We start from the raw sequence: 15,938 nt of genomic DNA, 5'->3' as shown, positions 1-15,938 counted from the left end.
AAAATTTAAACATAAAAAGGATGAAATTTTGAATTTAGTAATATCTGCATATGAAGAAGAATTTTATTTCAAAATCCACATGTAAACAACAACAGTCTGGTTTAGGCTAATAAGCCCTTGACCTGACACAAAATAAAAATTACAACATTCTCAGAAATACAATACATTACACAATACATTACAATACAATGACGGACATTGAATAATAATATTACTCACTTTCAACATATTGTTACATTCATATATTATCAAAACTATATGATGTCATTTACATTTTAATTCATATCAATTATAATTTCATACATATTTATCTCTTTGATTATTTGGTTTGTCACCTTGTTCTGTATGTGTTCTTTTTACTAAACATTAATGGTTATCAAATATTTACCTGTTTTATCATAATATGCTCATATATAAATATTTATAATATTTGGTATCAAATGTATACATAAACATATATGTAACATAATGCCTTGTATCGAAAATGAAATTACAAGACCATTATTTTTACTACTAAAACTCTAAAGCATGACATGCTTTTATGTCAGATATGAATTATCAGATTTAGACTTTATGTGTTCATTCATATTTGCATAATAATAAAGCACGTTTATTTACTTTCAGAACTGAAAAAAAAAGAACACAAAAAAAACAACAACAACAACAACAAAATACGATGCAACATAAGATAAAATTAAGTAAAACTACAAATAAACTATATAAGCCCTTACTTAGTGATCTTGTTTATCATATTTGATGTAATTAATATAGAGCTTTTTTTTATAAGAATCACATGAAAAAGTGATAGATTTACCAATCCATGAAGACTAATAAACGTCTGCTTGAATTGTAGCGGACAATTTTTACAAGCATATGTATTTTAGTCTTCAAGGAAAAGTATTGACTTACTTTTCCTCTTGCTGCAATATAGAAAGTGCAAAACGGAATACTGTACGCAATTTTATTTCGTTTGTCCTCTAAAATTTGTTTATGAAAAATGATATTTTGTTTTGAAACCTTCAAAAATGAAAACATAATGTCTCCGATTACGTTCTACTGTAAAATAGACATTTCTAAAGATTAACTTTACAAAAAAATGTGACAATGCTCGTATTTCTTAAAAGGAAGAGATATTTCACGAAAAAAAAAATTTGTTAATTTTTTTTGCCCCCAATAATATTCCAATTCATTATCCATTTAACCACATTCTTAAGAAATTGCTAGTGAGATGGGCACACTTTATTACTATTCAGATATTTCTGTAATGACATTGTAGGTAATCTTGTAATTTCGTTAAAACCAAACCATGCACCACACGCGTATGATCATGAACCATTTGTTCATTATACTTATTTACGAATGCTAGCTTGAAATAATTGTAAAAAGTGTAAAATATGAAAAAAGGATCAACAAGGAAGGGTCCCATTCAACGAGCATATACCCCAAACACAGGAGGACCAGCAAGAAGCCTAGAAGAATACCAAACATGTCAGGGCACACTGGCAAACCCCGGGATGATGGTCTTACCAAAATATCCAGAAATTGTTCATTAGAGTCTTGTTCTTTATAAATTCAATACTTTACTACTTTATGGTTTCTTCAGCAATCATTCGTCTACCTTAATCTTAACCAACATTTAAAATATCTTAAATTGACGTGTTCATATATCAATCTGCACTAAACCATTTATCAATGTATGGGAAATTTCAAAATACAAACTGACTAAATAGCGAACAGTGCAGACCATGATCAGACAGCAAGTTTGATCCTGATCTGCACCGGTCGTATGGCTAGATGCAGTCGCTTTCAGCAATATAAGAGTTGATAACATCATTGCTTTCGAACCATGTATGACTCGTATTAGACAACCATGTGGCGTTTCTGCCCCTTTAATACTTAGACAAAGCAAATGTCTATATAATGTGAAGTAGGTGTCATGTTTTCTTTAACTTCATTGTCATATCTTCAATATTAACTTAAATAAAACAATATCTATTTATGTGTCTTTAACCTTGAGATTATTTTTACGTTGACCTGAATATATTTCTGAAGGTTTACTTTAAAACTAAAACATTTACATGTCTGTTCCAAACGACTTCATGCGTAAAACAAATACAAAAATAAAACATTTTAGAGAGAAGAAAGAATCAACATTTATAAACATCATGTTGTTTTCTTACAAAACGTCACCTTATATTCCTTTTGCAATCTTTATTATCTTTACAGAAATAGCATCACCGTGTCTCCTTCCATTTAAGACGCAATAAATTCCAGCGCCGCGGTTAACGTGACATTTGATATAATATGTGTATTTCAGTATCATAACTTTATGTTAAGCGATTATTAGGTATAATAAACGAACCATGTTTGTTAACAGACTAAAATTGTTGTAATTACAGTATTTTCTGAGGCAATAAAATACAGGATGAGCTTTGAGGGAGGTCTAGACGTTGCATGTTTACACAACTAATATACTTATTAAGTTTAAAAGTTTAAATACATTCATTTAAGCTCCATTGTGATGAAAAGTTTATTTGAACCTTTCAAAAGTCCTCCAATTCTTGAACTGATGATAATAGCTGGTTTCATATAAGAAGCATGGTCGTCAGCTGATAGGGGTTGGTTTCTCGGGGTCCACAAACTTTATCCTCTATTCTTAACCCAAGCGATCGCTACATTTACGAATGTATGCTGTTCCCCAAACTAACAAATTTGCTCCCCTATACGTCTCAGTAAAATCATGTTTTTTCCGGTCACTCTGGACCATTGATTTGAATCTTTTTAGCTTTCTGGGTTACAAAACCGTTTAAGCCGTTGCTAAGGCGGAGGGGGGATGTCGTGAGCAATATTTCACTCTCAACTACCTCTCATGAACGGAGGAGTCTGATGTTTTTAACTATTTGGATTTGCTTTTCATTGTTTTCGAGGGATATCCTATATCAGAATCGTTTAGTTTTTGCATTTCATTTTTATTTTCGACTTTCTTTAAACGAGATCGCATGTTGCCATCGACAAACAACAGAATTATGTCGAAACATTCAACTTTAATGTTTACATCGTTCCACTACATGTTTTAGATTTGACTTATGAGATTAATATGCTATCATTTTTATACCTGTCTGTGTTGATTATACAATTTTTATGTAAGTACATTTGTTTAACAATAACAAATAAGATAGTGAGAAAAGTAACTTTTATAAAAAATACATTATAAACTCTTCCAAATTTTCTTTGCACCTAGTTATGATCTTGTCGTTCTTTAATTACCATAGTTATGATATCATTTTACGCATAATAAATTTTAAGTAGAACATTTTTTAAAACATAATTCATTAAAGCAGTTACGGTTTGTAGATGCCATATTTTTTCTCTATATCACTGTTAACTATTTAGATGTATGATTGAATATTAAAGTAAGATATAAAAGTTAGACTTGATGACGCCATTATACATGTAGTTTGTTATTTTGGATCCCTAATACACGAGTGATATTGGACTCCGTAAATACTACTGAACACAATTTGTTCATTTGGATTCCTTAAATGCTACTGGATTTTGGATTCTTTTTGTCCTACTGAATACAGGTTGTTCATCTGAATATGCACCTATTCTCACAAGATAGGTCCATCTTACATAGACCAAACGTTAAGGAGGATTGAAATGCGTCCAGAATTCAGCTTGTCCATTTGGATCTCTAATAGTACACTAGTGAATGTAGTATGTTATTTTGGATCTCACATACACTACTGAATACAACTTGTTCATTTGGATCCTCGATACAGTCTGTCCTTCTTTTTACTATGCATTAACTACTCTTAAATAAATCATTCTCGAATTTTCGTTTATCTTTTACCATGGAAACTAGACAATTGAATCGTAGGAATTTTATTAACCATCTGTTTAAATATGAAGAAGTGTTTCTTCGATACTACAGGTATGTTAACTGAAATGGTTAAATGGCATTACACTGACTAGGAGTCTTTAGGTCTTAGCATGCAGAACCCATATGACCACACCCGTCTGGTATGTACTGTTTGCTTTTCAATCAATATGAGCCGCGTCACAACAAAACCAACATAATGGGTTTGCGACCAGCAAGGATCCAGACCAGCCTGCGCAGGATGGTCTGGATCCATGCCGGTCGCAAACCCATTATGTTGGTTTTGTCGTGACGCGGCTCATGTTAAAATTTTCCCCAAAATTGGTGCACGGTCTTGACCAGATCATATTTAAAATATTTAGTGTGGTAAGGTTTAAGTAACAGTTTTGTTTTTGAAAACACCGGTACTCAGTATCATAACGTACACTGATTTTATAAAAAAGTACCTTTTTTGTACACTATACAAATATGCGATAGTAAAAAAATCTTAATAAAGACTTAGTATTTTTCAGTCATTTGCGATCCTGTAAATGGTCTATTTAAACGTTTCAGTGTATAAAATGTGACCTTATCTAAAGAAATTGGCAAAGTCAATACCATTGGGAATTATAGAAAGTAAGTGATCTTATTAGTGTCTAGCCAAGCTAGCTCAAATTATTATAGGTGGTATATAGTATAGCAAGGTTATTTTCAAACATAGTAATTTTAATATTGTATTACAGATGTAAATAAATTCACGATATGTTTACAATCAAATGGCAATATCTCATTTCATTAAGACATTTTAAAGTATATAATTTTGTTGCAAATTAACTAAATAGTAGGTAACAGAAAGTAAATTGTTCGAAAGGTGGTGCTTACATTTTGACTAATATTACAAATACAATTTATCTGTAACTTTTTATAAATTAAGGAAAAGGGAGTCAAGCAATTGCTTATTAATCATAACTTAAAGTATTAATGACTATTCGGGGGACTGCCAGCTGTGCAGACTTAGTTAATTGGTATCTGCAGAAACACGTGGTCAGTTTGGACCATAGGACAAGTAAGTACACATTTGTTACAATGAGGCGGAAACCTTTGACGTCCATTTGATTTGATTTTTTTAAACGACTTAATATCGCAGTGACAACCGGTGTGCATGCTAATGACTGTTCGTTTACTCCCACCTGAACATTACTCCATAAATGAGCCGTGTCACGACAAAACCAACATAGTGCGTTTGCGACCAGCATGGAACCAGGCCAGCCTGCGCGTCCGCGCAATCTGATCAGGATCCATGCTGTTCGCTATCAGTTTCTCTACTTGTAATAGAGTTGGTAAGCGAACAGCATGTATCCTGATCAGACTGCGCGGATGCGCAGGCTGGTCTGGATCCATGCTGGTCGCAAACGCATTATGTTGGTTTTGTCGTGACGCGGCTCAAATGATGTACGCAATGAATACACAACAATAACAAAGTGTGATAATAAAACACAAGGCTTATCTGCATTTGAAACATAACAACTTTATTTTCACATGTCATAAAACATAAAATATCATTAAAAATGAATAAAATGTAAACAAAATCTGTATATGAATTTAAACACAATGACACAGATACGATATATGAAATTATCAGATACTAAATTAAAATTTAGATACCATTTAACATGTATACTTCCGTAAAAATATATGTATTTCAATAGCACAAAGAATGAAAAAATACCAAACTATTGATCACCAATTTTTATGTACCTGTTTTATTCAACTTTGGGTTGAATTATATGCTAAATAAAAACAATATACGTGCAGTATGTATGTACTGTTCTGTTAAAAAGAGATTTCCGATAGTACCTTTATTTTTTATTCATGATCGATTTAAATGAACCAATCAATTCAAATTAAGGTTAAACGATATGTAAATGAATCAATACCCTTAAACATGAATATTCATGAGTTGATGATATTCTTAAACAGAGGTGATATTGAAATGTTGCGATTAATGTCTGAATTTGGAAAATCTTCGATCCTTGCGCTGAATCTTATGAATATGTACATAAACATTATCAATATATCTATATACAGTCTTTGAGACAAAAAGTGTAATGATTACGTTATGATGATGTGATGGTGACGTGATGATGACGTAATAATTTGGTGGAAAAAGAAATGAATATTTACAATGAGTCTACTGGCATCAAAACCCAATTGTTGAGCATACATTAAATAAAAACATGATCATGGTCATGACAAATCAATTGATTAAATGTAAATGTATGATCTACCCGAGTTGTTTATTTATGATCTTCAAAAAAAATCAATAATAATAAAAATAGAAATTATGCAACACCTTTAAACTAAACACCACTCAGTTTAGAAAAATGTAAAATTTAACAGCGTTTATTAATGGCAGAGGTTCAAACAAAGTAACATGATGTATTTTAAAGTATAATGCATACTAAGTAACATGGACTTTCACTTGAAGAAGTAATATGTCGACATAGGTATTTACCAAACTTACCGGTATTGAAAGAAAGTCTAAGAATAATGTAGATTTGTTTTGTTGTTGGTGATTTTTTTCAAGAATAAGATAACTTCATACAAAATGTGTATTACCAAAAACATTCTTCTTGTCCGTTTATTAATATGCTTTTCCATTTTTTTTATTTGAGATTTTACTTTCCAACCCCTCAATCATTGCTCTTTTTTTAAATATTAGGAGATGGACATAAAATATGCGGCAGATAAAAGAAGAAAGTTTGCTTGACTGATTTCGAAAAGTATCTCGCAAGCACTGTTTTTCATAACTTAAGCCTATGGGGGTAAATCGTAATTTGCAAAAGCATTTAGGTGTTATGAAAAGAATTTTAATTTGCAGATGGAAAACGAAAGATAAAGTTTCAGAGTAATAAAGCCCCTTAAAGCTATGTTACTCATCGACATTGTACATTTTGAATACACCATCACCACAATAATTAGTTGTATTTTCAGTTTCAAATTTTACTGATGATAAAGAATAATTGGTATTTTTTAATTACGTGTTTTGTGTTTAGTGAACCCTTTAAGCATCAATGGTCTGTAGCCGCCTTTAAGTTACCAGACTTGTTACCACACTAGTCATCATCATAAACGTGGCTCTTTAACTAACTTTCCCCAAATTCAACCATATGTCCAAAAAAATCAAGTGGTAAGTGTCCCAGTGACTTTTTTTTTACAACTTCTGCAATATTGATTTACAACTTATGTGAAAGAGAGAGAAAAAAAATGAATACTCCAAATATTGTTTTTTCACTTATTATCTTTCTTTTTTTAACATATAATTTACAAGCTCTGTTGGCTATGAATTATAGCCGACCACTTTCCTTTCTTATACGATGACTTTTTAACAGCATTCGTAAAGATTATTTTCAGTGCAACTTTGCTTTTAAAAATTAATTTATCGATTCATCTTTATTCTTTATATCTTTATTCTTCTAAAATATTATTCCCTCATCAATCATTTCTGTCATATACAAGCTTATTATCTACACAATTTTAATGACATATTTGCTGCGGCCCAGCAACTTTAGTCACAGTATGCATGAAACAAGATGGTATTCCATTATTAATTAGTAAATTGAAAAAAGTCACATGTAATAAAAAAATGCTTATTAACTAAGTTAAATACAATGCAAATCTGCCTATAAAGATGAAACAAAATATATATGTTCACGGTTGAATTAACAACAATTACTTTATGAATTAAACCAAGTCTGTTCAGTTAAAGATTCATTTAAAGAAAAGAATTATTGCATCATAGTTTCGTACTTATTATACATAGCAGAATATCAAATTACTATATTCAAACTGAAATCATTTATTAAAAATTACACATCAACTATCTATATACTACAGTAAACGTAACGAAACAACCTGCCACTCTTCTGAAATGTAAAAGCCAACTAATTATAGTTTATTGAAAATGTATTTTAATCTCACCGTATTTGAATGACATACATTACTTGCTGAGACAGCTTATTTCAGAATAAATAAGATATATTTCAACAGTACTATGATACCATCCCCTACTTAAAATGATATCTTTTAAATCCGCTTAAATACTTGTATTAAATCATCTATTGAATTCAACCAGGCCATTCACTTGTCGAAAGGAAAAGAAAAACGATAGTTTATATACTTGTCCTTCCTTTCGATTTAAATAGCTTGAAACGCTCTATTTTAAATCAGTCAGTAGGCTGCCCTTTTCTATCACACAAAGTCTTTACATAAAAGATGGTCTAATTCAATTATCTCAGGCACATATATACAATCAATAGTAAATGTTATTTTTATTTCAGTCTTTTATTTGAGAAAACCGCTGAAGCTTTGCCCGAGGCATTTTTAAACGTTTCAATTAATTCATTCAATCAACACATCTCGGTCCACAGCGTAACTATTACTAAAAACAACAATAACTTACTGTGCAGCGAACACTATAGATTTTACTTTACCATAACAATAGGTTTTTTTCGAATTCTCACCATACAAAATAACAAGAATCACCCTGTTTCAACCTAAATTCAATCTCTTATATGTCAACTCCAGCTCTAGCACAGCGTTTAAATTCAACCCTGAACGGAAATATATCTGATATTCCTCTGTTGAAAAAAAGAAGTTTAATTCGCACAATTTGAGAACTATGTATATGTGAATCACCTGTCAGAATTATGTACAGTCTAATAAAATGTTTTCGGTATCAACTGTCGTAAAATCATCAAGTTTCACATCTGACAGGAAATCCATTGTCAAAAAATTTCCATCAACAGAGTCTGGACTCAAACATGCGTCCTCGCCAGATGAAACACTTGATGTACCCGCTGAATCTCCGTCCGACTGCAGGTCCGAACTAAGATCACGCTAAGATCGAACTCGAATCTTCATTCTGTCCAAGCATATCCCTGAGTGCAGATATGTAGTTCATAGCTAATCTCAATGTTGTAATTTTCGTCATTTTAAAATTAGGTCCCTCCTCGATATTTGGCAGAACACCTTTAAGAGTTTCAAACGCAACATTTATATCTTCCATTCGACCTCGTTCACGCGCATTTGCAGCTCTTCGCCGATATTTACTTAAAGGAGCAGGTGATGTCTTGGGTTTCGGCACCTTCGGTAATTGCTTCTTTTTCTCCGTTTTAATTCTATTTACAATTGTTTTCTTCCTTAAATTATATTCCGGGTTATATTCTGATTTTAATTTTTCTACATCAACACCATCTAACTTAGCAAGGTCCTCCTCACTCCTGATAGAATCGTCACTTTGAGGAGATGTCATTGGTGAATTATCTGCAGAATTTGCAGTATTAACTTCCATTTCTTCCATTATTACTTATCTAAATTCCCCGTGATTTTCAGCCTTTTAACCGAGGTCGTATATTGATAATATTTTCACAAAAATTTATTACGAAAAATAAGAAAATCTTTAAAGTAAACGTCTTTTAAATTATATTCACTTCACAACTGTATCTTTTGTCACACATCGGCAGTGTTTACATCATGTTTAAAGACCTTATACAAAGTGTACTTGTTTTTATGTTTTACTTACAGATATAAAACGTTTTCAACAATTTACCTGTCATCGAAAGCGAGTTTGACCAATCAAATTGTCGTAAACCGCGAATTTTGCAAGTTTGACACCGCCTACTCAACCGATAGTTTTAAACATCACGAAGTAGCTGTAAATGAATTAAAATACGGTATGAATGGGAGGTCTATCAACTCGTCTCCTGTATAGATATTAGGGACGCTTAAAATCATATTTCATTCACCGAAAAGTTTTTACGGGCATTAAAAGAAGTGCTCTAATCTTCTCTATATTCATAAGCCGATCCTGACTTAATATAAATACTTGTGGTTTTCAAAAAAATAAAAACTACTTCTTAATTGCGTAATAGCGTAACAGTGTATTAAATTTAAAGTATGCCATTCAAATGAATGAAGTGATAATTCACCGATTTATTTCAAAATTTTACGACGCGATGTTGTTATTTGTTTCTAGAAGACAAATTCTGACGAATGATACAATCAATCACAAAATTGCAATAAAAAGTGCAGCAATTCATCTCTTTAAATGAAAGTTTTTTTAATGCAATGTGTTGACAATGTTAAATGTGCGATTAGACTGTTTATAAATTATTTTAATACGAAAATGCTGATGTAATTTGTTTGTTGTTGTCGTCGTAGTCCAAAATCTTAATGCAGTTATTTTTGGACATAATTTTTTAAAAACGAATATTGATTCTGTATAACGCATCATTTGAATTAAACAAAACATGCGTATAGTACTTGAAGAAAATATAATTTTATTAAAATCACTTTTCTTTGTTATAAAACAATGAAAAGAATTTTTATCATTTTTTATCATGTTTTATAACATACAATGCCCAACAACTAAAGAGCATTCGCAACGTAATAAAGGCTTATGCAATGCATCTACCCTTCTATTTTATGCATGTATATAAATTCACGCGCGTGCGTGCACGCAGTAACTCCATGGTGCATATATCTCTTCATTTCCCTGTTTGCACTAGTTGGCATCTACTTAAATATATATTTTATTAAACTAAAGTAAAATCTTAATTTGTTGTTAAGAGAGAAATGTTTTTCTATTTATATTTAAATTGACCTCAACGACCTTTCAGACCCAAGTCGACGTGCTCTCATTTAACGCCCTTATTATTGCGTTTTTTGATGGCGTTCTCCTTCTTCTCTCATCTTTGACATTTAAATAGATATAATATGTTTGACATTTTTATTTTTTGCTAAACATTTAGGATGGTAAAATATCTTAAGATGAATGTCTATTTCTGTTTGTATCAAGTTAAGGTGAATGTTGCATGTTTTTGTTGGTATTAATCAAGAAGAGAAAAACGGAATTCATAAAGAACCCCTAGCACTAGAGCTACCGGCACTTTATAGAATAATTCATCTATTTTAGGATTTATTTATTAATTTAATTGTCTTTTTTTTTCTAAGTTAATACTTCACATAAATCATTTTGGGGATATATTAAAAGAGTAAAAGATCAATTTCAGCTAAAGACATAAACAACATAGTCTGATGTAATTGTGTTATATATCTTCAGGTTCGATTCTAATATTTTCTTAATTTAATTTGGATTTACCTCCGGGTTTATATTTTGATTGAATGAATATACTTTAAAGTGCCTAATTGATTAAACGGATATGGCAATGATAGAGGTGTATTTGATCACATTAGCTTAAGACAGAAAATGAAAAACTTAACAATGAAATACAGTAATTAGCTTAACCATAAGCCTGCTAGTGGCAACAGATTCTACACATCCGACCAGTACAGATCTAGATCAGCTGGCACATCCGAGAAGTCTGATCTTGGTCCTCAGCCAGTACATAAGTTTTCCTAAATAGTGATAAATGGTTTTGTGCACGTTGAAAGACAGACCAGTCCATTTGTGATATATAATGATTTAAAGGATAAGTTCTTTTACTTCGGGGCTCTGCGTCAAGATGAAATAATTGGCCTCTTCTCTCATATACAAACATTACCATGGCCTAAATCAAGAATTAAAAAGTAAATATGTTTCTCTTAAGTTGTAAAATTGCTGTTGTTTAAGCTTACCTTGAATAGATTTATAAAATAAACGCATATTTGATCAAAAAGCATTGTAACGTTTCGTTGAATACCACAAACAAATTTGCTATTTATTACTAGCTTAATACATTAGCCTGTTTTATATAAAGTGTAACTTTGCAAAATATTAGTATTTACTGGTGCAATGTTAAATAACTCTTTTCTCTGCGATAAACACGAAAAATATAAATATATCCTCTTCTCTTAAGGCGTAAACAGGAGTTAAATAAATCATTTTAATTGCATTTAAACTTTAATAAATAAAAGTGAATAATGTCATTAATATTGCTTACAGCTTTCACTAAAGATCGAACACTTGAGTTTGAGTTTGTAAGTTTAAATCGCAAGTTTTAACCTGTACTAAATCGAGTTCAATATTGCAAAATATGTTAAACATTTTTGACAAAACTGTAAATCGCAAGGTTGAATAACATTCACCGAGGATATGCAAAGCTGCACAGATATTTTAAAACATTGTAAATCTTTTTTTATTTACACTAATATATGTTTTAAACTATCATTCAAACAGCAAGAATGTTGTAATAAAAAGTACAATCGATTTATTGTGCTTTTTGAGTGTTCGTTTTAAAATAAAGTCAAATAAGGTCATACGTGAGATAAGAAAAACGTTTAATTTAACCTTTTAAAACAAGTTTTGTGACACAAACACTTGTAATATCAGAGCAAACCCTGGGTTGTTTTTCGTAAATCATTCAATAACATGCATTATCTGTTATCATATTAGATCTTTAACTTATATTTATTTGATACCTTGATCAAATAACCAAACTAGATCATTATATAATCGGATCCACACTGACTGTTCCTTAGTGGCGCCATTTTTGTAAGAAATATAGCGTGTAAAATTGCAGAATTTAATTGATATTTAGAGTTTTCTTTTATATTAGTTGTCTAGTTGAGCCGAAAGTTTCATTGATAAATTCACGAAGGGATTGTGTGTCGAATAATTATATTGATATATCAATGTCATTTTATCAATCCGATAGTAAAATGTCTTGATCTTAATTTTTTACAGGATGATTTATACTGGGCCACCTCGGTGGTGAAAAAAAATCCCAATGTCAATTCATTTGAAAATAACTCTTTTTTTATATGAAACATTTGGGAATTTAATGAAAATGTGAAGAAATTGATATCTCCTTGTTTTTCAGGTCGCTAATTTAATACGAACGTTTATCGATCATTATCATAAAGGAAAATCTTCTTTAAAGTCACTGATGTTCCTTCCACTATTACTTCACCTTTGGAATCGCAATGCATTTCAAATAAATTTACGTTTCCTTTGCTGTTTAACGTAAATGATTTTTTTTCTTTTTCTTTTTTGAATATTATATTTAATATACTGCAAATTATATGAAATGCAATATAAATAATATCAGACATCAAAGAATAATTGATTCCCCAGACACCCATCATTTTGTGCAACCCGTCTCTCTCTTTTTTTTTATGTCCGTACCTGTACGGAAATGCCTGTCTAGTATTTTTGAAACTCGTACGCACGTGCGTCGTATGCACTCGCTTGTTGGTATATGCTTAAACGCTCGGAGCTCCCGGAAATCAGTGAATTTCCTTTTATATGTTATCCTGAATAACAATAGAATGTCTTGGTTTTATTCCTTTTAGTAGATAAGTACTTTCTAATTGTGTGGCTTATGACATTATTATAGATACTTAATATATTCTTAAATTGTTTTCTGTTTTTACACTTATTGTCTGCCTGGTTTTGCTGAAAAATAAACTCATCCCACCCATCGTGTCGCGTCTTTGCGTCTTTAGGATACAACCAGTGATTTATGACGTTATTACACATTGTTGAGTTCAATACTGAATTCTATTGAACGAGTATACAGTTGTACACAGCTGAGAGACACATATATAAAATACCATATGTTTAAAAAAAACACCTATGTAATATTCCATGTGCTATAAGAGAGACACATACTAAAATGTAATATAGGAGAAACACATACGTAAAATGTAATATGTGTGCATAAGAGAGACACGTATGCGAAATACATTAAACTCCACTTATACGGATATCGTTTATAACGATATACCGCTTACAACGATGCAGTTGCATTGGTTTCAAATTGATTGCCTCCCGGATATTACGATATCCGGATATAACGATATAAATTCGGCGATCGTCTCCATATCGTTATAAGTGGTGTTTGCAGCAACATGTTTTTAAGAGAAACACATTCGTAATGTCCACGTGTTATAGATAATATGGTTTATGTGTTATGAACAGAGACGCATACGCGAAATGGCTTGTGTGAAAGAGAGACACAAATGTGAAACGAAATTCGTAATAAGGATTCTATTAAACGTAATAAAGGAGCGAGTGAAATAATTTTGAAGAAACTTTATTCAGAATACTGCATATTCTACGAGCAACTATTATTTTGAATTCTAAGTAAAAGTAGAACATTATTATAGATTTACTGCAATATTTTGAATGCAACCCAGTATTACATGAGTTGTCGTTCTTTATTCTATTTACTACTACTGCGTTACGGCAATGATGAAGACACCAGTCGACAGCTAATAAATGAAAACAAGTGAAACGTCACTAATGTACTTGCAACATATACATATTGATTCAAATCACATCTTAAAACTTGATCGATGCTTTGTTGAAAAAGTAACTGCATTTTTGCGGTCATTGCTCTTTGATGTCCCGTTAAAAAACAACCATTTATCTTGCAATGAAATGACGATCTCTTTTCAGAAATAGTTAATACAGTAGATATTTATTTGCGAATGATCATCATTCGGTCCTTTTAGTCCTATTTCTCGGTGGTTACTTATCGCACATTATATTGATCAACACACACGATAATATTGCAAAACACATGGTTATATTGCAAAACACATGGTTATCTTGCAAAACACATGGTTATATTGCAAAACACATGATTATATTGCAGAATGCATGTTGAAAGTGGTATAGCTTTTTTCATATACTGATTTTTACAATTGAAATATTACATCGATATTGAACGTGTTTGTTCGTAATAAACTTAGGATCAAATCCTTTCATAACATATTACGATTTATCCGTGACAACATTATAAGTGATGTTATAAAAATTAGCCTTCACATCAACAATCCTTGTGGAGAGAATTTGCCCGCAACCGTTGACAAATGGTAATGTAAATAATAGATAAGAGGAGGGATGGTCTAGTGCTGAAAGTGTCTTCCTCTCAGAGCGTACATCGTGGGTTCGAGCCTTTATGAGGCCACAACTATATTTCCTCTAATTACATCAGTACTAATTAGTTCGGGGTAGTGGACTCAAAAGCGGTTCAGCTTATAACTTAAGCTTTCATTCAATTAGAGCTTAAGTAAGTAAGTTAAAACTAAAGTTTGTCCATTTATAAAATATAAACATTGTACCACATTATCTCAAGGTTAAGAAAAATAACAAGCAAAAAATCGAAAATTTGAAATATCAACTACACATTTTTGTTTACAGGTACGCTCGTGCGAAACTATTTTGAAGTGATTAAGGGCTTCCTGAAGACAAACATAAATTTGAGAAAGCAGACGACACAAATTATACTATTATATGTAGATAGCACGTACTAGTACTATGATATTGCAATGCAATGCTCTGCCAACCGTCCTAAATATGTCTGTCAAACCGTTTCCGATGATGAATTACCACGTTTAGAAAAAGAAAGAAACATTTACTCAAATATCTCACTGTCTATTATTCACAGGATAATTTTGACGAGTGGGTTTGAAAGTTTTGCATTTAGAAAAATTAAATGCAAATTACTGTCTGTAGGAAAGTTGTTTAGTACGATAACGTTACATCGCATAATGGCGGAGGTCACCACTCGTAGGCGACATTGCAGATAGAATCTGCGCGAGTAATTACGAGATTTGATCACGTGATTTTTAAATTAAATTGAATATAAAATTATGATTTTTGATTTCTCGGTATGATATGAAGTAAAGATGATTTTTATTTTAGAAGTAAATGCAAATAAAATATATCTTCTTTTTGATAATTATGATGGTGTTGTTTTTGTTGCTGCTGTTGCTGATGTTAATGGTGCTTATGGTGATGATAATGATCTTGGTACGCTATGAAGTTAAAAAAAACTTTAAGTAAATAAAAATACAAAATACCCTCTGTTAAATGTGATGTTGATGATCATGATGATGATTTCGGTGTTGTTGTTGATATCATTGTTTTATAAAATGATCATCTTAAAATTGACTTACTATTCGAAGCAAGTATCTTAAATTTTAAAGAAATATTACAAAGTTATATTGATCAAGACAAATCAGTAAAACAAACTTGTAAAATCCCTTGAGAATTTTCAGTATCTCTGATTCAACATTAGTATGTTTTGTTTCCTTTGAAGTTACTTGGCCGTTTTATTTTAATACTTGT

General features: G+C 31.2%; 1 protein-coding gene across 1 annotated transcript; it reads right to left on the bottom strand.

Annotated features, from left to right (window-relative positions):
- Positions 1 to 5,752: 5,752 nt before the first annotated feature.
- LOC132742705 (transcription factor 21-like) lies at positions 5,753 to 9,445 on the bottom strand. The gene is made up of 2 exons (XM_060731172.1): positions 8,785 to 9,445; positions 5,753 to 8,750 (listed from the first exon to the last, which is right to left on the bottom strand). Exons 1-2 carry the CDS (start codon positions 9,219 to 9,221, stop codon positions 8,567 to 8,569), a joined length of 621 nt encoding a protein of 206 aa, XP_060587155.1. The 5' UTR covers positions 9,222 to 9,445; the 3' UTR covers positions 5,753 to 8,566.
- Positions 9,446 to 15,938: the final 6,493 nt, after the last annotated feature.

The sequence above is a fragment of the Ruditapes philippinarum genome, unplaced genomic scaffold (genome assembly GCF_026571515.1).
Source record: "Ruditapes philippinarum isolate M1 unplaced genomic scaffold, ASM2657151v2 ctg2515_1_1_1_1, whole genome shotgun sequence".
NCBI lineage: Eukaryota > Metazoa > Mollusca > Bivalvia > Venerida > Veneridae > Ruditapes > Ruditapes philippinarum.
Note: the sequence above shows the minus strand (reverse complement) of the source record. Positions and strands in the feature narration are given on the sequence as shown.